The following is a 20,342-nucleotide window of genomic DNA, read 5'->3' as shown; positions in this document are numbered from 1 at the left end:
ATGAAGAGTAAGTGGGAGGGAAAGGACACTTGGAAAAAAAATGAAAGAAATCGTAGCGGAATGGGAAATTGGACTTGGTATTCACACCTGTCTGTTATTTCCCCAGCAAGGGCTGGGTGACGGATGTCCTCCGTCGACGGAGCGCTTCCGCCCCCCCCCCCCCCCCGTTTGGCATTCACTCTCATAATATGATCGACGCACCGTGTTATCGGGGTAGACTAATCCCATTTATGGCCTCCCTTTCACATATCCCTCCCTCATTTGACCCAGCTTACGAGTGGCAGTCAAGTCCGCCTCACAAAATGACCCCTCCCCCAACCCAACCCAACGCAGTCGAACAAGACTACGACATCTCGCAACCCCTCCACACCACCTCCGGCCTCCGCCAGGGCCTTACGTCCTACGGAGACGCGCACTTCTCCCTCTTCCTCCGGAAAGTCTTCATCAAGGCGCTGGGATACTCCGAAGATGCCCTCTCGCGGCCCATCATCGGTATTATCAACACCGGCTCGGGCTTTAACCCGTGTCACGGTAATGCGCCGCAACTGATCGAGGCTACCAAACGGGGCATTCATCTGAATGGGGGAATCGCGATCGACTTCCCCACGATCAGTCTGCATGAGGGCTTCTCGCACCCTACGAGCATGTTTCTGCGCAATTTGATGAGTATGGATACCGAGGAGATGATCAGGGCGCAGCCGGTTGATGCGTGTATTATGGTTGGAGGTATGGATGTCCTGGTAGATATCTTCCTTGCTTGTGATGGAGATGAGGGTGGGGGAAGGGATGGAGTGAGGTTGAAGTGAGATTCAAACTAATCATCATGATATAGGCTGCGACAAGACCGTCCCTGCTCAAATCATGGGCGGTATCTCGGCCAACAAGCCCGTTCTTCCCCTCCTGACCGGGCCCATGATGCCAGGCAGCCACCGAGGCAGGCGCATAGGGGCATGTACCGACTGTCGGAACAACTGGGCCTCGTACCGCGCGGGGAAGATAGATATAGAAGAGATCATGGAGATCAATGAGGAGCTGGCTCCAACCGTACGTTGGATTCTCCCTCCCCCCCCCTGCAACCCGGCCCATACTAACAACGACCTAAATCCAGATCGGAACCTGTGGTGTTATGGGAACGGCCAGCACTATGGCCTGCATCACGGCTGCACTGGGCCTCATCCCGCTCCAAGGCGCCTCTGCCCCAGCAGTCTCAGCTGCTCGACTACGCATCGCCGAACAGACCGGCGCGAATGCCGTCGCGGCCGCCAAAGAGCAAAGAACACCTCAGAGCCTTCTCTCTGCCAAATCCCTCTACAACGCTGCCGTCGTTCTCCAGGCTATTGGTGGGTCCACCAACGCCATGGTCCACCTCATGGCCATGGTAAACCGCCACCCCCTACTCCGCGGCAACTTCAAGTTGGAAAAATTGGACATAATCGGTCAAAGCACACCTCTCCTGGTCGACCTGAAACCCAGCGGCGACAACTACATGACCGACTTCCACAACGCAGGCGGCATGGTATGCCTCCTCAACCGCCTACGGCCGCTGCTCTACCTCGACGCGCAGACCATCACCGGCGAAACCCTCGGCGAGGTGCTCGACCGCACCCCCTTCCGCGACTTCGACTACTCCCGCACCATCATCCGGGATATGTCAAACCCCGTACACCCCTGTTCCTCATTGGTAGTCGTCCACGAAAACATCGCCCCCAACGGTGCGGTGATCAAGGCCTCCGCCTCGAAGGAGAAGCGTCTCCTCCACCACAAAGGCAAAGCAGTGGTGTTCGAGAACTCGCAGGACCTGGCCCTCCGCATCGATGATCCTGACCTCGATGTCACTGCTGACTCGGTCCTAGTTCTCAAGGGAATCGGCCCGATCGGAAACCCCGGTATGCCCGAGGCGGGCATGATTCCTATCCCGCGCAAACTGGCTGCGCAAGGGGTGACGGATATGCTTCGCGTGTCGGACGGTCGGATGTCTGGGACTGCGGGTGGGACTATAGTGTTGCATGTGTCTCCTGAGTCGGTGGTTCCGGACTCGCCGTTGGGGGTTGTGCGGACGGGGGATTTGATTGAGTTTGATGTGGATGGGAGAAGACTGGAGCTGTTGGTTAGTGATGAGGCGTTGCGGGCGAGGATTTTGAAGAGGAAGGAGCAGCTTTTGAGTACGAGGGAGGGAGAGGAGCCATCGCTTTGGTTGCAGAGGCAGACTCGCCGGGGGTATAGAGGTCTGTATGAACGGACGGTCAATCAGGCGCATGAGGGGGCGGATTTCGACTTTCTGGTCGCTACGGGGCCGCAGTATTGAGATTCAACATTTATGCCATTTTTATCTGCCAGAGGGGAATATGGAATATAACGCAGATAATCAAAGTCAATGATCCTTCACAAACATTCTACTCCGCTACCAGGTTCCGCAACAACTCCACCCCAGCAAGACTCTCCTGCAAGACAGCAACAGTCTCATCCCAGATCTTCTTCTGCGCTTTTGCCCCATCCGGAGAGAGAACAAACGGCGAGGGCCTTTCGTAAAAGTCAGCCTAAACCCACCACCAAAGTGGGAAAAAAAATACTGACTCTGTAACAACCTGCTCACTCAAATACGCCCCCCGATCCTCAGGATGCCTCACCGCCGCATCAACAAGACAATGCCCACCCTGCTCCGACGTCCACGCAAGCACCTTATTAACCATCCGCTGTCCAAACCCCGTATCCGACCGATGAAACGCGCTCAAGCACAGACCCGGATTCACGCCGTTGACGACGACATCCGGACCGGCTTTGCCACTCAACTCCCGCAGCCAGAGCATATTCAGCAACTTGCTTGTGTTGTACCGCGTGATGCCGGGGTTGAATGAGTCGGGCTCGTTCATGCGGGATAGTGTGTTCGAGGCGTCTTTTTCCTTGAATGGCGTCCAGAAGTGCACTTCGGAGGTGACGATCGTCAGACGGGAGGGCGTTCCTGTGGCTCTGGCGGTGTGTTGCAGGGGGTGGAGGAGGAGGAGCGAGAGGAGCGATGTGCCGAGGTGGTTGACCTGAGAAGGGTTGGGAGTTGGACGAACCTGAACATGCATCTCATGTCCGGTTCTGGACTGTATAAACTCGATGAATTTCAGACCAGCGGAGAGAATGACCATATCCAACCGATCGAGCGTCGCCGCCCTCTCGGAAAATGCTCTCATACTTTCGAACGACTCGTAATCCAGCGCCCAGACTTGAACGTCACAGCCAGGACTGTCCCGGATGATTTCTTCCTTTGCCGCCTCCCCCTTGGCTGGGGTGCGCACCCCCAAAATCACCCGCGACAGGCCGTGCGCGGCCAATTGTTTGGCGGCTTCGAGCCCGAGTCCAACGTTCCCGCCTGTCACGATGGCCGTCTTGCCGTCGAGTCTGATGTCTGCGGGTAGTGGCTGTGGGGGACAGCATCGCTGGCGATATGCCCAGCCGAGGAGACCGCCCATGATGGTATGGAGTGTTTCTTAGGGATGTGCGGTGGCTCTGGGAGGAAGGGATGATAATAACGCTCCCTCGCCTATACTATAATCCGGGTGATATGAAAGCGAAAATACGATGACCTGGCGATGTCAAGGATACTGGAGGGTTTTGACATGGTGATTGATCACGGAGATACAATGGAGATATCGGACCTAAAGGATCGACTTGTGCTATCGGCCAGTCAGACTGCACTGAGTACCCCATCCGGCACGCCCGAGACAGGGAACAAACGGCGATTGAAGTGGTGCCAATAAACCTCTTCCTTAATCTCCGCTACTAGCAGAGAACTACTGCGGCACACTACTTAGTGTCACTATATATAGATATAACCGGTTCGTCGTACACCGATGCGATGGATGTTTCGATACGACGAAGACGATGAAAAAAAAAAGTATGCCTGCGTTTCTTGGCCCGGAATCTGTGAATCCCGCAAATACTTACATCTATTTTGAGACTTTTGTTGTAACCACCCTGGTACGGAGGCAATGCTGGCTGGGATGAGTCGATCGATACAACGAGCCCGTCAACCAACGAGTATGATACATAGCGTAACCTGACGTCTTTCTTACATCAATCCGATATGGTGTAACGGCTAACATCGTCGCCTTTCATTCCGAACGCGACAGCTCGGGGTTCGATTCCCCGTATCGGAGATCTCACATCATCATTTCTTTTTTATTTTTGTGTTTATTTGCTGGGTGCTGTAAGCTTCCAGTGGTCGTAATCCTGGAAAAGGATATTTATTCCCGGGAGAATGCGGAGGAAGAAAGGAAAGTTCAAAATTGAATTCCTTGTTGAGACATATAGTATGTCGAGGAGGCAGTCAACCGGCTTCCCCCAATTCTGTCGCATTCACCCGTACCTGGCCGAGTAAATCGGACCATCAACTCATTCTTTCATGGAATACAACCCAGACCCAGTCCATCGAATCGAGGTGAATTGGCGGAATGCGGTGGATACTGACTGACAGGCAGTCCACGTGCGGTCGGCTATTTTGACCCCGGAATGCCATCATGGCCCTGAACCCTTGCGCGAAGTGGACCTGATCAGCCGCACTCCTGCTCATCGCCTAAATTTGCCCTCATTCGATCCCAAGCTAGCAGACATCCAGCTAGTCCCCCCATCAACACGAATGGCATCCAGCTAGAATAGTCGATAGGTTCGGCGAACCCCAAGGCTGGCCGGATCGACGAGGTTAAAACCTGGCTGGCTCCCCCCATTGCCATGGACGCATTCTGGCAACCGTCGCCACTCCTTGAACGGTCCGGTCCTTCCCAGTCATTCTTTTCTGCCTTGGTCAGAGGTTTCATTCGTTCGACCTCTCATCATGAGACAATCCTGGACCTGGGGCTCGGGGCTCATGCTCCTGGCTCTGTCGGGGGCGAGTAGGGCTGCCACCATCCCCTCAACCCCGACTGCATCCGCCGTAACCTCCACCGCGTCGACATGCACCGTCTCCGCCATTCCCGCCACAAGCGACTGTGTGGACGGATACTACCTCTACGACGGAGACTACTACGAGGTGATCTGCGGCGACAATGTCCAGTCATACTCGGGACTCTTGCCCACTGCCAAGAAAGACGATGTTTGGGAGTGTATCGAGTTCTGCGCCACGTACGCCAACTGTGTTGCGACCTACTGGTACCTCGGCGATTGCTACTCGGCGTCCGGCTTCATGGATTACAGCTATGTGCCCTATGACTACACCGACCCGGATAACAATGAGATCAACTACATCGCCACGCGACTGGATGCCAATCCTTGCCCGACTGCGCTGGCAGTTGCTTCTTCGTCAGCTTCATCGGTGGCCGTTTCGTCCCAGGTCGCTGCGTCTTCGCCTGTCTCTGTGCTTCAGCCTTCGTCTGTGCCGCCGATTAGGAGCTCTGCTGTCCACCCTGCCCCGAGTTCCAGTCAGGTTTCTTTCACCAGACTCCCTCAGAGCAGCCCGGTCTCCGCCTCGAGAGTGGCCTCGGGCAGCGTCATTGCTTCGTCGGGCGCCCCCAGACGCACCACGACTCTGTTCACTACTGAGACTGTTGTCATTCGGTCGACAACTTGCCTGAACTCTGCCACGGGGACTGCTCTGTCTGTCGCTCAGGCTTCATCTGTTGCTAGTGGCCCTGCTTTATCGATCGCTCAAACCTCGTCAGTTGCTACGAGAACTGCGTCTGCTGCTCAAACTACAGCCATCGCCACTGGAACTGCCCTCCCAGCCACCCAAAGCAGCGCAGACACCCCCACCCCCCAGCTGACCACATCCACCGTCTTCACCACCCAAGTGCACACCGTGACGGCCTGCCCTTCATCAGTCACCGACTGCCCGGCCTCGGAGAAAACGACCTACTACACCACCGAAACCGTGGCAGCCTACACGACCATCTGCCCTGTCCTCGCGGGAGAAACCGGTTCTAGTGTCACTTCTACCAGCACTGCCCCTGCCTCTGCCCTTCCCAGCCAGACCTACGACAGCCTCACCACATCGACTGTCTTCACCACCCAGGTCCACACCGTCACTGCCTGTCCCTCATGGGTGACTGACTGCCCGGCTTCGGAGAAGACCACCTACCTGACCACCGAGACAGTCGCCGCATACACGACCATCTGTCCGATCACCGCTGAGGAGACCGGAGTCGCTGCCACCGCTACCGGACACGACAAACCCACGGCCACACCCAGTGAGCGACTGACAACATCTACTGTCTACACCACCACGGTTCACCCCGTCACTGCCTGCCCGAAGTCCAATCCGTATTGTGGCGCCCTTCAGAAGACAACCTACTACACCACCGAGACTGTCGCCGCGTACACAACGATCTGTCCCATCACCGCAGAAGAGGCCACTGCCACTGCCACTGCCACTGCCGGCACCACCAAACCCACCGGACAACCCAGTGAAAGCCTTTCGACCTCCACCGTCTACACGACCCAAGTCCTCCCCGTGACGGCTTGTCCCGAGTCCATCAAGAACTGCGCTGCGTCCCAAAAGACTACCCACCTCACTACCGAAACCGCCGTGGCATCCGTCACCGTCGTGACTGTTACCTTCGGAGGGAACGGCCCTGCTGGTGCTACTGACATCCCAGCAGTCAGTGCCGTATCAGGTGGAAAGTCGGCGGGAGGTGTTGCGGGCGGTGCTTCCACCGGAGGCGAAGTGGTCTCCACCATCACGACTGTCCTGTATAGCACGGAGGTTCTGACCATCACCAAGGGAACAAAGACCCATGTCGCTACCGCTACTGTCCCGGTTACCACTACTCTGTATGTTACCGGTAGTGGAGCCGCAGGAGCTGTGGAGACTTCGGTGTCTGGCGGAGCTGGAGTTGGTGGCAGTGCTGGGTCCAAGGGGCAGTCTGCCTCTTCGGCAGCCGGTGGTGCTTCTGCTGGTGTATCTACTGGGGAGGAGGTTGGTTCTGGTTCCGGCTCTGAGGGTCAGGGGGCATCGGGGAGCTCGGCTGGATCGTCTTCTGGATTGTCGTCCGGCTCTTCGTCTGGCTCTTCTGGCTCTTCTGGCTCGTCTGGCTCTTCTGGCTCCTCTGGCTCCTCTGGCTCCTCTGGCTCCTCTGGCTCCTCTGGCTCCTCTGGCTCCTCTGGCTCGTCTGGCTCTTCTGGCTCGTCTGGCTCTTCTGGCTCTTCTGGCTCCTCCTCCGGGTCAGGAAGCACCCAAACCAGCGGTTCCCAAGCTGGCTCCAGCGCCAGCCCCCAGGGCCAGACAGGATCTGGATCTTCATCTGCAGCTGAGAGCTCTCAGAGCAGCACTTCCGTTGTGTCTAACGTCGGTAGTAGCAGCAACGCCCACGGCCAGACCGGAGAAAGCGCCTCTGCGTTCTCATCCGGAGCCGGAAGCACGCAGACCAACGCTGTTGGATCTGATGTCGGTGTCAGTGCCACTCAAGGCCAGTCTGGAGAGGGATCCTCCGGATTCACCTCCGGCACTGGCAGCACCCAGTCCAGTGGGTCCAGTGGATCTAGCCAGTCTGGCAGTCAGAGCTCTCAAGGACAATCTGCAGCTCAAGGCCATTCCGGAGAAGGATTATCCAGTTCGAGCTCCAGCTCCAACACCGGCACTGGCAACACCTCCCCTCAAGCCCCAAGCCACCACATGGGTTCAGACTCAGGCTCAGGCTCAGGCTCAGGATACAACGCCTCCAGCATCTTCAAGCCCTCCGCCTCAGCAGCCGCATCCTCCACCTCCGTTGCTTCTCACCCTACCGCCGGAGTCGGAGCCGTTGGCACTTCCACCTCTAGCCCGGCATCCGGCGTCTCTGCCAGTTCGGCGCTGTACACCGGTGCTGCGGCCAGTGCCGGCGGGTGGAATGGCCTCCCTTTTATTCTCGTGGCCGTGATCGGCTGCCTCGTTCTTTGATTACTACTTTCTTTAATGAAGATTTCTCTCTCCTGGTCTTTCTTTGAGGTTGAGTTAGCCAGGGATCTTTCATCACTTGATATGCTTTCTCTTCTATTTGGTGATTCTGGGGAGTTCATTAATTGGCTTTCATATATACATTTTATATGAGCACGTACTGGAATGATGATTCCAGACATGCCTGCGCTGTATTACAATTCGGATTGTGATTACTGTAGGTAGCGCAATAATATCAAATCTCCAAATACATCACCCCCCACCACAGCACAGTAATAATCAGATCAATACCGATGCTCAATCGCCGTCCTCCCCGCAACCAACAAGCTCAGACTGCGCAACGTCGATGCCCCCTGCGTCTCGAACACGGCCACCTCCGCCAGAAACTCCTTGACGATCCAGTTGCGCAGCTCCGTCGCCAGCAGCGAATCCACCCCGTACATCTGCAGCTGACGGTCCCAGTCCACGCTGTGTGCGTCCTGCATCGCGACCAGCGAGCGGGCCAGCATGGCGATGACTGCGTTCCCGACCACCCCTGCCGCCTCGTCGAGAGACTCTGCCGATGCGATCCCCCCCCGGTTGCGCGCACGGGTGTCGATCGGTCCTGTCGCACCACCAGCACCACCACCAGCCCCTCCCATCTTCCTCACCCGCTCCCGCTCTTTCCGCTCCCCAGCAAGAACCACCTGCTGCAACAGCGACGAGTACGTCACCCTCTCCAACCCCCTATTCGCATCTCGGTTCTCCCCCGTGCCCAACCCTACCGCCAATTGCGCCTCCACTACCCTCCTCCTCATCCCCATCCCCACACTCTCCCCACCCTCCCCTCCCTCCCCTCCCCCCGAACCCCCCCCCAACTCCTCTCAGGGTCACAAAACCAATCCAACACGGCCAAAAACCGCCTTCTCGTAATCGGCTCGAGCGCACCATACGCCAACACCCTCCTCAACAGCCTCGGATCCTCCGTCAGAATCCCATCGTCCACCAACGCCCCCAGATCCACGGCCACGGCCGCTTGTCCCTGACTGACGCGATACCGCGCCAACGCGTCTTCGTACGTGTTCCCCGCGTCGTAGTTCGTCTGGCCTTTGAACCCGGCGAGGCCGGAGGCGGAGGAGAGGAGGATGAAGAAGGTCAGGTTGTCGGGCAGGGTCAGGTGCAGGTTATACGAGCCTGTGGTGCGGACTGCGACGGCGGCGGTCCAGCTCTCGTGCGTGAGCTGTGGCCAGAGGGTGTCTCGGGCGATGATGGACATCTGGAAGGCGCCCGCGATCGGGGGGAAGGTTTCCGAGAGGGTGGCGAGTGTGCCCCGGAGGGTGGGGAGCGAGGTGATGTCGCAGGGGGGCGTTGCGAGGTGGATTCCTTGCCCGGTCAGTTCGGAGATCAGGGCGTGTGCGGCGGGGGTGCGTGGGCCGAAGCGCGAGAGGAGGATGAGGTGTCGTGCGCCTCGTGAGACGAGCCAGCGGGCGGCTACGCGGCCCAGGCCGCCGAGCCCGCCTGCGATGAGGTACGTCGCGTTGCTGGGGAAGGTGTAGGTCGGTCGGGTGGTGAGGGTGACGGGGATAGTGAGGGTGCGGGGGAGAGTGAGGATGGATTTGCCGATGTGGGCGCGGGTGTGGATGGCGCGGAAGAGGGCTTCGGTGGCGGTGGGGGTCATCGGGTGGGTGGTTTGGGGGACGGTGGGCCGCAGGTTGTGTGTGGTGAAGAGGGTGAGGAGCGTCTGGAGGTCTTGCTGGGCGAGGGTGGGCCGGTGCTGGAGCCAGTGGGTGATGTCGAGGGTGGTGATGGTGGCGTGTTTGAGGGAGTGGGAGTTGGCGGGGAGGGTTAGGTTTGCAGGGCCCTGGCTGAGGTCGATGAGGCGGCCGTACGGGGCGATGCAGGACCACGAGGACTGCAGGGCGGGACCGCGGAGGGTGTTCAGGATCACGTCGACGCCTCGGGAGTGAGTCGCCCGCTGGATGCCGTGCACGAAGGAGGCGTCCCGGCTGTAGAAGATGTGGGACTCGGGGATGTGGTATTCGTCCATGAGCAGCTGCTTCTTGGGCGCCGTGCTGACCGTCGCGAAGATGGTGGCCCCGAGGCGTTGGGCGAGCTGGATGGCGGCCTGGCCGGGGCTGCTGGCGGCGGCGTGGATGAGGATCGTCTCGCCGACCTGCAGCTGCGCCAGTCGATGGAGGGCCGTCCATGCGGTGCCGAAGTCGATGGGGATGGACGCCGCCGTGGTGAAGGGCATGCTGTCGGGGATCTGCACCGCCAGCTTGCCGCGCGCGAGAGTTTTGAAGCCGTTCGGGGCGGCGAGCATCACGCGGTCTCCGGGGGAGAAGGAGGTCTGGGGACCGGCGCGAGTGACGATGCCGGCGCATTCCTGGCCCAACGCGGCGTCTGCGATCTGGCCCATGGCCACCTGGTAGTCCCGGAAGGTGACGCCGATGGCGTGGGTTTGGATCTCGACCTCGTCGGCGGCCAGGTCGGTCAGGGCCACCGCGTCTTCCACGAAGCCGAACGAGTCGAGCATCCCGAGCGACTTGCCAGTCAGTTCCAGCGGCGGACAGTCCGCCATGGGCTTGACGCTGGTGTGCTTGTCGGTCGACCGGATGGCCAGTTCGTGGGTGACATGGCCGGCGGGGACGACCCGCGGGATGTGCAGCATGTCGTCCTGCTCCAGGAACTCGACGTCGATCAGCCATGGCTTCGGGTCAACGTGGCGGTCGAGCAACAGACGCGCGAGCCTGTTCATCTGCCGCTCGCTCAGCGTCTCCGTGGCGTCCAGACTGACCACCGTCACGCTCATCTGGGGATATTCACTGCGCAGGGCCCGCGTCAGCCCGTGGATGAGCTGGTACTCGGGGGGGCCGGCCTCGCTGCCCCCGGCGAATGTGGGCCAGAGGACATCGCTGGCTGTGTCGAAGAAGGTGCGCAGCGACTCGAACTTGCCCGCGTTGAGGTTGTACGTGAACGGCTGGTCGATCTCCAGCAACGGGACGAACACGACTCCGTCCTTGTCTGCGATGTCCGCCGCCTCCTCCAGCGTCCCGCAGCGGATGTTCGGGATGCCACGCGCCCTCCAGTGCGCCCTCAACGCCTCGAACACCTGCGTCTGCACTGCGGATTGCGGATCAAGGACGAAGAACACCTCTCGGTCCGTCTCCGGCGCAGTCACCGTCTCCACCAGCCCATGAACACTCACCGCCATCTCCTCCGCGTGCAGCTCCAGACCCGGATACACCATCCCCGTCGCAGCGAACGCGGCCTCATCCACCAGCCCCCCGGACAGAGGCATCACCAACCGACCTCCCGGGGCCAACAACGCCCTCAGCCGTCTCAAACCGGCCTCACTCACTGCACCCTGCGCAAACACCAGATCGTACCCCTCGCTCTGCAATCCCTGTGCCTGCCAATCCTCCATGAGACCCAGCCTCACGGTCCCCACATCCGGGAAGCCCTGGAACCCCAACTCCCCGACATCCTCGTCACCGACCGCAAACGTGAACGACGCATACCTGGGCGCCAGCACCGCCCCGGCATGATCACTCACCGAAAGGGTCCTCAAGACCTCTCTCGTCAGCCCCAAACACCCCATATCCACCTCCAACACCCGCATCCCCCCGTTCTTATGCGCCAGCATATCCAGATACCGATGCAAGGCACCCTCACAATACCCCCGTATCTCGTCCGCAGTCATCAACTCCGGCTCCGGTCGATACTCAACATGGTACGTCAACTGCTTATCCCCCTCCCCCACAGTCCCCTGCCCCTCGCCCTCGCCCTCCTCCTCCTCCTCCTCCGCGGCAACCGTCGTCATCCGCAGATCCTCATACTCCAACATCACCTCCGCCCTGCCCTCGTCCATCACAAACCCACTCACCTCACACCGTCGTCGATCCTCCGCCAACGCATGCAGATACGCATCGAACACCTCCGTCCGGGGAAACGCCATCCCCGTCGCCCGCACATACAATCTGCGCAGGAACGTCGGGATGCGCGTCTGCGTGACCGTCTCCCCGCCGCGCGAGAAACACGCATACGCGCTGTGGAACGCCGCATCCAGTGTCACCGGATGGATAACATGCGGCTGGGGGAACTGGTCCTCGGGCCAGGGGAACGTCGAGATCGTGGCGCGCACCCGGCCCTGCGCGTCCAGAACCCCCGAGCGCATCCGTCGGAAGCACGGCCCAAACTCCACCCCGCCGCGCGCGCCGATGTTCGTGTAGAACCGCGACACATCCATCTGCGTCGTGCATGACAGATCCATGTCCGATGCTGTCGCGCGATACGTCTCCATCCGCGCTGTCTCGCCCCGTCCGCCATCCACGCCCTCCGCCGCCGTGTCCCGCGCGTACACCGCGCGCACTACCCCAAAGCAGCACTCCACCCATGCGTCTCCCTCGTGCGCAAAGATCCGGAACGTGCTTCCGTCTTCCAGGGCCCTTCGGCCCTTCTGGCCCTGCTGTCGGACGTGGATGACAAGCTGCACTTCCACCCCGTCCACCTCGGGCGATATCTTGATCGGCTGCGAAAACACCACGTCGCGCACTTCGAAGCCGAGTACATTCACCCCATCCCTGTCCCCATTCTCAGATAAAGAAGAAGAAGGAGAGGAAGAAGAGGAGAGAGAAACAACCTCCCTCGCCCCCTCAACCACCATCTCAACCATCCCCGCCCCAGGATAAATCCCCACCCCATTCACCACATGGTCCTCCACCCAGGGCATCTCCGCACTCCGCAGGAACAGTCGCCAGCGGGGCTCGTGCGGGTTCCAGTCCGCGGCGGGCTTGCCTAGTAGATCGTGTTTCGGGCGGCCCTGGAGACGGTAGGATTTGCTGAGTCGGGACTCCTGCCAGTAGGTTTGGCTGTGGTTGAACTTGTATGATGGGAGGGTGGGCAGGCTGAGCAGGGTGGGTGGGGGGGTGGGAGTGGGGGTTAGGTGGTTGAGTGGGGAGAGGGGGAAGGGGTGGCCGAGGGTTTTGAGGGTTCCAAGTGCGGTGAGTGTGCTGGTGCTGGATGCAGCTGTGGTGGTAGCTGTGGTGGTGGTGGTGGAGGGGGTGCGGTGCAGGAGGGATGTGTATGGGATGGGTCCTGGAGGGGGGGGTGGGGTTGAGCGGAGGGTTTCTTGCACCGGGCGTTGGAGAACGGCGTGTGGGCTCAGCTCGACCAGCGCGTTCAGGGTGAAGTGGTCCCGGTGGCTGAGGTCGAGTTTCCGGCGGATGCGCTGCGCGGACGTGTGCAGCAGGGTTGTCATCGCGGAGAGGAAGTCCACGGGGGAGGTCAGGTTCTGGACCCAGTAGTCTGGGGTGAGGAGGGTGGGCAGGGCAATCCGCGTGCCGGTCACGGAGGACACCATGGCAATGGGGTGGGCCGGGCTGAGGCCGGGTTTCAAGCCTGTGATGGCCTGGCGGTATGTCTCGGAGACCCGCTGCATGTGGTGGGAATGGTAGGCGACGCGGACGACGAGTTTGCGCGCGAAGATGTGTTTCTCGTCGAGAACGGCCTGCAGCGCGTCGATTTGCGGCGCGTCGCCCGAGATCGTGACGTTCTTGGGGCTGTTGATGCAGGCGACGACCAGTCCGGGGGTGGAGGTGAGGTAGGGCTGGATGTCGGAGGAGGAGAGGCCGACGGCCATCATCGCACCGCGCGGGCCGGAGGGATCGCTCGCCAGTTGTCCGCACACGATGCCGCGGTGGTAGGCCACCTTCAGCGCGCTCTCTGCCGATAGGGCCCCGATGCAGTACGCCGCCGCGATCTCGCCGGAGGAGTGTCCCACCACCGCGGCCGGGGAGACGTCGATGCTGCGCAGGAAGTCGACCAGGGCGATCTGAAGCGCGGTGCAGCACGGCTGCGACAGCTCGGGGGTGTCGATGCGCGACTCTTTCTCGCGGTGGATCTCCTCGCGTAGGTCCCACGGACAGCCGAGCGTGTGCAGCAGCTTCTCGCTCCGGTGCAGGCTGTCCGCAAAGGCAGGGTACAGCATCAGCTCGCGGCCCATGCCGGCCCATTGCGCGCCTTGGCCCGCGAAGAGGAACCCCGCGCTCGGGTTCGCGGTGCGTTTCATCGGTGCGGAGACGAGCTGGTCGAGTTTGCTGAGCTCGTCGACGGACCGCACGACCGCGAACGATGTCCATTCGAAGGTGCTCCGGCGGAAGGCCAGCGTGTAGGCTAGGTGGTCGAGGTATTGGGGGTCGAGATGCTTCGCGGCCTGCGCGAAGTGCGCCGCGTAGGCCTGGGCCTGGCGCTGGACGCCCTTCTCGTCGTGTGCGGAGAGGATCAGCAGGCGGGGACGGTCTGGTCCGGGGGAGGAGACGATGGGGAGGGGGACGGTGGTGGGCTGCAGGACGAGCTGGCTGGGGGGGTCTCGGACGGTGAGGTGGTGGGCTGAGAGCCCACGCTCGGCGAGGAAGTGGTGGACGTCGTCGAGGACGACGTGCTGCTGTCGTCAGTTGGGCTGTTCTTGTTGGCATCCTGTCTATCAGGGCACTTACGGCATTGGTCCCGGCATTGCCAAACGAATTCACCGACGCTCTTCGCAGCCCACGGACTGGCCACGCGAGATTATCCCGTGGAAACGCCAGCCGGAGATACTCGGCATCGATCTTGGGATTCAACCGCTCGAAATTCGTATTCGCCGGAATGACCGCCTTCTCCAGCACCAACATCGCCTTGATCACACTCGCCACACCACTGGCACCCTCCAGATGCCCGATATTCGTCTTCAGCGCCCCCACCCACAGCGGATCGTCCACGGCGCGCGTGTCGCGAAACGCCCGGCCGATGGCCTTGGACTCGAGCGGATCGCCAACCGGCGTGCCGGTGCCGTGCGCCTCGAAGAAGCGCGTCGGCACCATGCTGAGGCCAGCTTTGCGGTACGTGTCGCGGATCAGCGCCGTCTGCATCTCCGAGCTCGGCACCGCGATGCTGGACGTGTGTCCGTCCTGGTTGGATCCCGTGCTGCGGATGATGCCCCGGATGGTGTCGTTGTCGCGGATCGCGTCGGCGACCCGCTTGAGGATCAGGATCCCTGCGCCTTCGCCCCGGCTGTACCCGTTCGCGCGGTGGTCGAAGCTGTATGAGTGGCCGTCGGGCGAGAGCATGTTCATGTTGGAGAGCGTGTGCATGTTGTCTGGGGAGAGGATGACGTTGGAGCCGGTGACGATGCTCTGTACCTGTTAGATGAGGGGAGGGGAGGGGAGGGGATTGTGTGGATTGTGCATTACCATGTCTTCGTCGCCGGCCCGCAGGCCCTGGCACGCCATGTCCAGACCAACCAAACTGCTGGAACATGCCGTGTCGATGTTCGCGCTGTTGCCGTGCAGGTTGAAGAACCAGCTGATGCGGTTGGCGTTGACGCACGGCTCCTGCCCCAGAATGGCTGTCGTCCGGCACGTCTCGCCGTCTTTCAGCTGCATGTGCTGCCAGTCCGTCGAGAACGAGCCGGAGTACACCGAGGTGCGGCTGCCGGAGACGGCGTCGATGGATAGTCCGGCTGGAGGCTGTTAGTGGCTGTGCAGATAGAGGGGGGTTATGGGAGAGGCACCGTTCTCCAGCGCCTGATAGGTGTATTCCAGCAACAGGCGCTGCTGGGGGTCCATGACCGCGGCGTCGGTGGTCGCCATGCCGAAAAAGGCCGCGTCGAAGGCCGCCAGGTCTTGTTGCAGGAAATGCCCGCCCTTGACGGACACCTGCCCCCGCCGATGAGGGTCCGGGTGGTAGAGCGCGGCCATGTTCATCCGGTCTGCCGGATATGGGGTCGCGGTCGTCCGCTTCTGCCACATCAGCTCCCATAGGGCGTCTGAGGTGGTGGCCTCCTGGGGGAAGCCATGGGCGTAGCCGACGACGGCGATGGCTTCCAACGGGTCACGGGCTGGCTGGGGTGGTTGCGAGTGGGCTGGGTCTGTGCTGTGGGGTGCCATGATGGACGTGCGAGGTGAGATTGAACGAGAGAATGGAGACAGGGAAGGCTACAGGAGTATGGATCCGACAGGGTGAATGGACAGGGGTATAATGATGACTAGGTGAGGGCTGAAGAAGCAAAGACAGAGTCTGTATATCTGTATATGTATGGTCTCATCGCTCGCTCCTCTCCCCACCCATATATACACGCCCCAGCAGGCTGAGCGTAGGCCCATCCGGTCTGTGCCACAATTCAGGATGATTATACACCGCGATAAACGTTTCCTTCAGGAGCACTAGCATGCTTGTGTCGGCAGGATCAGGACACCGCGGCCGCAGCGGATGCGATGCTGCCGAAGCGAACGGCCAGGCAGGACTCTGGCCCGTGCAGTCCCCACAGCGCGGCCCCCATTTCATCAAAGGGATGGGGCCAAAGGGTTTGCTGCACAAGTTCCCTGAAGAAACCTGTGGGGGCGAAACGCACATGCCATTGTTCTTCCCTGCAGCCAGCCCTGACCCGCACCTGGTATTTACTTCATCCTGCCCCCTGCCCCCTGCCCCCATCCCACGGACTTACTCTGCCTTTTGATTGACCGGGTCCACGCTGTCTAATATCCCGTCTTTCGCCCCGCATACCATTGAACGGTGGGCGCCGTCCCGTACTGTCTGTCTGATACAGCCCGTTCGATCTAGTATGATCCGATTGCCTCCGGTCCTTGGCGTCTGCTTGGTCTGCTTGGCGGATATAGTGCCAGCCTCGTCGGCCTGCAATTGACCCTACTTTGTGGCGTGGTCTCCGGCCAATGCCGAATACGGCCTATCCGAAATGTACCAGCCAGACCCTCATTTCGCCCCCACTGCACCCTACTTGTCAATATGGGTCTAGTCACAACTCATCACAGACAGACAACTGGTCCCTGTACGGCACCAACCCCGCCTAAGCCACACGTGCATAAGCCCAATTCACTCATACATTCATTTATTCGGTAATACTTCTGTCCATTACTAGCTCCAATTATCAACTCCCGAGCCAACCCTCCCCCCCGATCCCCCCGCTCCACATCCCATCCACATCCACCCCCCGATCGCCCACACCTATCTACACCATCATCGCTGCCTGCTCCACCGTCCGCCGAATCACCCTCACACTGCCCAGCAGCGAGTCCTGCGCGCGCGGGCCCGGCACCGCGTGGCCCTCGCCGTGGTGCAACCGCAGCTGCACCCGCGGATCGCACAGCCCACTCAACCGCTCGCTCTGGTCGCGGTAGGCCTCGTCATTGGGGTCCCAGATATGCGCCGTCGGGAAATTGGCCATCAACTGGTCGCCGTCCACCGCCGGATCCAGCACGCGGATCTCACCGCGTTCCAGCGCGATCGGGTCCACCGGGACCTGCCCGGACAGGAAGATGCCGCATTGGAAGGGCAGTGGCGTGTGCGGTTTCTTGATCCCGTGTTGGATCAGGTACGTGGTTGTGAGGAGCGCGCCCATGGAGAAGGCGATGATCCCGTCGAAGGGGCCTTCCACTTCGATGAATTTGTCCAGGTCGCGCAGCGCTTGCAGCACTAGCGACGGGTCGTCTTGTGGCATCCATTCGAAGTACGCTTGGTCTTCCGGGTAGAAGGGCCGGAGGGCTGACGGGTTAGTGTTAGTGAGGGAGGACCTTTGGGGGTGATAACTGATGGATGGATGTATGTACCAGGGGCTAGCGGGGCCGGAAAAGTCGCTTCGACGAATTCAAACGTGTGTCCGTCTTCCAGCTCGTGGCAAAGTGCCGCTGAAGTTGTTTTAGCCGGATGTCATGGTCAATGGCAAGGGTCTGTCTGTGTCTGTTACCTATCTGTGCCTCCATCACCTATGGAATCCACGTTAGCGTTGTCCTGGTGGTGATACAATACTGGATCAACTGTTCCTCGGGCTCGAGTGACAGCCTGGTCAGCCACGTACCTGGGTGTTGCCGCCTTGGCCGTGGAAACATAAAAATCGCATTGTATCGGTGGTCTGGTTTGATCTGCTGGGAGTCTACGGTGGATGCCATGGCCGGTGCTGTCCCCATTTATATAGCCACCACCAGCCCGTGGTCCGTGGGCTGCCAGCCGTTAACGGGTCCTGCTCCTGCGACTGAAACACGTTCAAGACTGACAGGAAATGCCAATGCTATACGGAGTACGGTATTCGCCCTCGGCGCCTTGCCGCTGTCTCTGTCCAGAGCGGTTAGTCCCATGGGTTGGGGGTTGGGGCTGGCGAGAGGTCTACCAGAGCAGAGACACCAGACATCCTCATCCAACCCTCTTCTATCAGTCTCTGATGAATCCCACGCGGCCATCCCGGCCTTGTTTTGTTTTTCCTCGGCAGCCACCCCGTCCCCTGCCCTAGACATTGCCTGGTGGCATGTCACAGCCTGCAAGGCACCCTGTTCGGCCCCCGCGCTCTGGCCCACCTGCATGGCCCCCAGCAGAGGAGTAGGGCTATTCCGCCCCCTCATGCTCACGTCAGGTCTGTCGCTTGCGCGCATATAGAGACGCTTCCCCTCACATGCCGCCTTCCCGTCCGTCCCGTTCGCAACCTCTCCCCCCCCTCTTACTCCTTCTTGCATCTTGTCCAGAGCTTCCCCTCTGCCCGACACCATGTCAACCACCGAGTACTCCCAGGCGTACCTGAACGAGTCCCGCCAGCGGGACCTCTGGGCCGTCTCGATCTGCTTCCTTGTCCTCGAGACGATCGCCGTCGGGCTGCGCTTCCTCTCGAAGCGACTAGGTCGGGTGAAATGGGGCCTTGACGACGTCTTCATCCTGCTCGGATACGGGTGCTGCATGACCGTCGCCGCCCTGGGACTGAGTATGGCCCCCTTCCCCCTACCCCCCGACACACCCCGTCCGGCTGGCAGTTCACTAACCCTCCCCCCCACCAGACGATGTCATCAACGGCGGTTCCGGCCTCCATGAGGTGCGTGTGCTCGAAATGAACCCGGAAACGCTCGTCACCTGGGGCCACATGATCATCGCCATTCCATTGGTCTACGTCTTCGCCGTGGTCTTCCCCAAGCTCGCCATCCTTCACCTCTTCCTGTCCGTGTTCACCGACAAGCGGGCCCGACTCACCTGCTACCTCACGGCCATCGTCATGCTCCTCAACATGGTCGCCCTGTTCATCACCGGCCTCCTGTCCTGCATCCCGCTGAGCTACTACTGGACCGAAGCTCCGGGCGGCCACTGCATCAACATCAACATGTACTTTCGCTGGGCGGGCTTCCCCAACCTGCTCACCGACATCGTCATGTTGATCCTGCCCATCCCCACCGTCTGGGCGCTGCAGCTTTCCACCAAGATGAAGTGGGGCGTGCTGGTCACTTTCCTGCTCGGCAGTCTGTATGTACTTATTCCCCCCCCCCCCCCCCCCCAAATTACCCTCCCATGTCCTCTACATGTCAACTAACGCCCAACGAAAACAGTGGCCTCATCTCCTCCCTCTGCCGCTTCATCGAATTCTACCTCACCGATGCCACCGTCGACGGCACCTGGTCCGCCACCCCCCTCATCACCTGGTGCATGGCCGAGTGCGGCATCTACCTCATCGCCGCCTGTCTGCCGCTGTACCGCCCGTTGGTGCGCCTGTTCAGCCGCAAGAAGCGCTCGCAGACCGGGACCGAGCTGACGGACACTTCCGACTCCAAGCAGGGGTTTAATAGCACTGGCAGTCGCGCGTCGGGCCGCACCCACTACAAGCTGGGCTCGGTGGCTGATGACGAGGAGGATGCTCTGGGTCTGGTCAGCTATACTAAGGTCGAGCAGGGGGCGGTCCAGGTCCAGGTCGAGCGGGATGCCACGGCGCATTGATGTTTTCGGTCGGGGTCTTGGTGTGGAGGTTTATTTTCTTCTAGTTGTTGTGGTTGTGCCCATGTTGTTCATATTTGCCATGCCGTATACGTATAATTATGTCTGTTTATGAGGTCAATTTCGCTGTCATGGGGTCTACTGCTGGCAGGGGCATTATGGAATCAGTTACCGTGATGTTTAATTACCTTTTCGGGCTGTTGCTCCTCCACCACCACCTCGCGTTTTGTATCTTAACCTGCATGTAAGCGGACAGTCTACCTCGGTTATTCAGTCAAGAGAGTCTCATCATCAAGTCCTTGCATTCGAGGGTCAACGCCAGCCCAGTCCACATCGACCTGTTGTGTTGATATATAAATCCTGTAGACTTACTAGCACGTGTATAAATGCAATTCCCTGCAAGCACGTCAAGAATCCGCATTCCTTCAGCGACCGCACATGGCCCGGTGCAAGTCATCAGAATCAATCTTAATGAGCCTTCCGCCATCACATGGAGGGCTGTGCACTGCAATGCAACCCTGCTGCAGTTTGGCCCCCACTGCCCCTTGGTTTCTGCCTGCCGATACCTGCCTGTAATGCGACCGACCATACCATACCATACCGTACGATACCCGCCCCGGACCGTACCGCCCTAACAGACGCCCACTGCCTGCCCTACCCCGAATTGTCTCTAGCTGGTCAGTCACTAGTTCGTCTCGGCCAGCCAGAGCCAGTCCATCTTCTTTGTCTTTGTCTGTTCTTTGTTCTCCCCGGCCATGGCTGAGTGAGGCTGCAT

General features: G+C 60.2%; 7 protein-coding genes and 1 non-coding gene across 8 annotated transcripts; 4 read left to right on the top strand and 4 right to left on the bottom strand.

Annotated features, from left to right (window-relative positions):
- Nucleotides 1–302: 302 nt before the first annotated feature.
- BO70DRAFT_405203 (dihydroxy-acid and 6-phosphogluconate dehydratase) lies at nucleotides 303–2,305 on the top strand (the record flags this gene model as incomplete). The annotated part of the gene is made up of 3 exons (XM_025547104.1): nucleotides 303–726; nucleotides 833–1,044; nucleotides 1,109–2,305. 3 exons carry the CDS (start codon nucleotides 303–305, stop codon nucleotides 2,303–2,305), a joined length of 1,833 nt encoding a protein of 610 aa, XP_025399333.1.
- Nucleotides 2,176–3,518, bottom strand: BO70DRAFT_35141 (dehydrogenase). Its single transcript, XM_025541741.1, has one exon. It carries the CDS (start codon nucleotides 3,456–3,458, stop codon nucleotides 2,538–2,540), a length of 921 nt encoding a protein of 306 aa, XP_025399332.1. The 5' UTR covers nucleotides 3,459–3,518; the 3' UTR covers nucleotides 2,176–2,537.
- A 548-nt stretch (nucleotides 3,519–4,066) lies between these two features.
- Nucleotides 4,067–4,145, top strand: BO70DRAFT_t171. Its single transcript has one exon. It is a non-coding gene; the product is annotated as a tRNA-Glu (tRNA).
- Nucleotides 4,146–4,819: 674 nt separating this feature from the next.
- On the top strand, nucleotides 4,820–7,855 carry BO70DRAFT_396356 (uncharacterized protein; the record flags this gene model as incomplete). The annotated part of the gene is made up of 1 exon (XM_025546607.1): nucleotides 4,820–7,855. One exon carries the CDS (start codon nucleotides 4,820–4,822, stop codon nucleotides 7,853–7,855), a length of 3,036 nt encoding a protein of 1,011 aa, XP_025399331.1.
- Nucleotides 7,856–8,108: 253 nt separating this feature from the next.
- BO70DRAFT_336416 (putative polyketide synthase) lies at nucleotides 8,109–14,961 on the bottom strand (the record flags this gene model as incomplete). Its single annotated transcript, XM_025541102.1, has 4 exons — nucleotides 8,109–8,633; nucleotides 8,711–12,425; nucleotides 12,471–14,273; nucleotides 14,329–14,961. The coding sequence occupies 4 exons, from the start codon at nucleotides 14,959–14,961 to the stop codon at nucleotides 8,137–8,139; spliced, it is 6,648 nt and encodes a 2,215-aa protein (XP_025399330.1). The 3' UTR covers nucleotides 8,109–8,136.
- Nucleotides 14,962–15,144: 183 nt separating this feature from the next.
- On the bottom strand, nucleotides 15,145–15,420 carry BO70DRAFT_261530 (polyketide synthase; the record flags this gene model as incomplete). The annotated part of the gene is made up of 2 exons (XM_025538924.1): nucleotides 15,145–15,329; nucleotides 15,381–15,420. Coding segments are annotated over 2 exons (225 nt in total), but the record flags the coding sequence as incomplete, so codon positions are not given.
- A 1,404-nt stretch (nucleotides 15,421–16,824) lies between these two features.
- Nucleotides 16,825–17,562, bottom strand: BO70DRAFT_362024 (uncharacterized protein). Its single transcript, XM_025543189.1, has one exon. It carries the CDS (start codon nucleotides 17,322–17,324, stop codon nucleotides 16,836–16,838), a length of 489 nt encoding a protein of 162 aa, XP_025399328.1. The 5' UTR covers nucleotides 17,325–17,562; the 3' UTR covers nucleotides 16,825–16,835.
- A 519-nt stretch (nucleotides 17,563–18,081) lies between these two features.
- On the top strand, nucleotides 18,082–19,797 carry BO70DRAFT_314724 (uncharacterized protein). Its single transcript, XM_025540284.1, has 3 exons — nucleotides 18,082–18,572; nucleotides 18,646–19,102; nucleotides 19,186–19,797. Exons 1-3 carry the CDS (start codon nucleotides 18,362–18,364, stop codon nucleotides 19,568–19,570), a joined length of 1,053 nt encoding a protein of 350 aa, XP_025399327.1. The 5' UTR covers nucleotides 18,082–18,361; the 3' UTR covers nucleotides 19,571–19,797.
- The last annotated feature ends 545 nt before the right edge of the window (nucleotides 19,798–20,342 follow it).

The sequence above is a fragment of the Aspergillus heteromorphus genome (assembly GCF_003184545.1).
Source record: "Aspergillus heteromorphus CBS 117.55 chromosome Unknown BO70scaffold_12, whole genome shotgun sequence".
Lineage (NCBI taxonomy): Eukaryota > Fungi > Ascomycota > Eurotiomycetes > Eurotiales > Aspergillaceae > Aspergillus > Aspergillus heteromorphus.
Note: the sequence above shows the minus strand (reverse complement) of the source record. Positions and strands in the feature narration are given on the sequence as shown.

Coding starts and splice junctions, on each gene's coding strand:
- BO70DRAFT_35141 (XM_025541741.1), bottom strand. CDS start 3,458: ATGGGCGGTCTCCTCGGCTGGGCATATCGCCAGCGATGCTGTCCCCCA.
- BO70DRAFT_362024 (XM_025543189.1), bottom strand. CDS start 17,324: ATGCCACAAGACGACCCGTCGCTAGTGCTGCAAGCGCTGCGCGACCTG.
- BO70DRAFT_314724 (XM_025540284.1), top strand. CDS start 18,362: ATGTCAACCACCGAGTACTCCCAGGCGTACCTGAACGAGTCCCGCCAG. Junction 18,573..18,645: donor CGTCGCCGCCCTGGGACTGA/GTATGGCCCCCT, acceptor CCCCCCCACCAG/ACGATGTCATCAACGGCGGT. Junction 19,103..19,185: donor ACTTTCCTGCTCGGCAGTCT/GTATGTACTTAT, acceptor CAACGAAAACAG/TGGCCTCATCTCCTCCCTCT.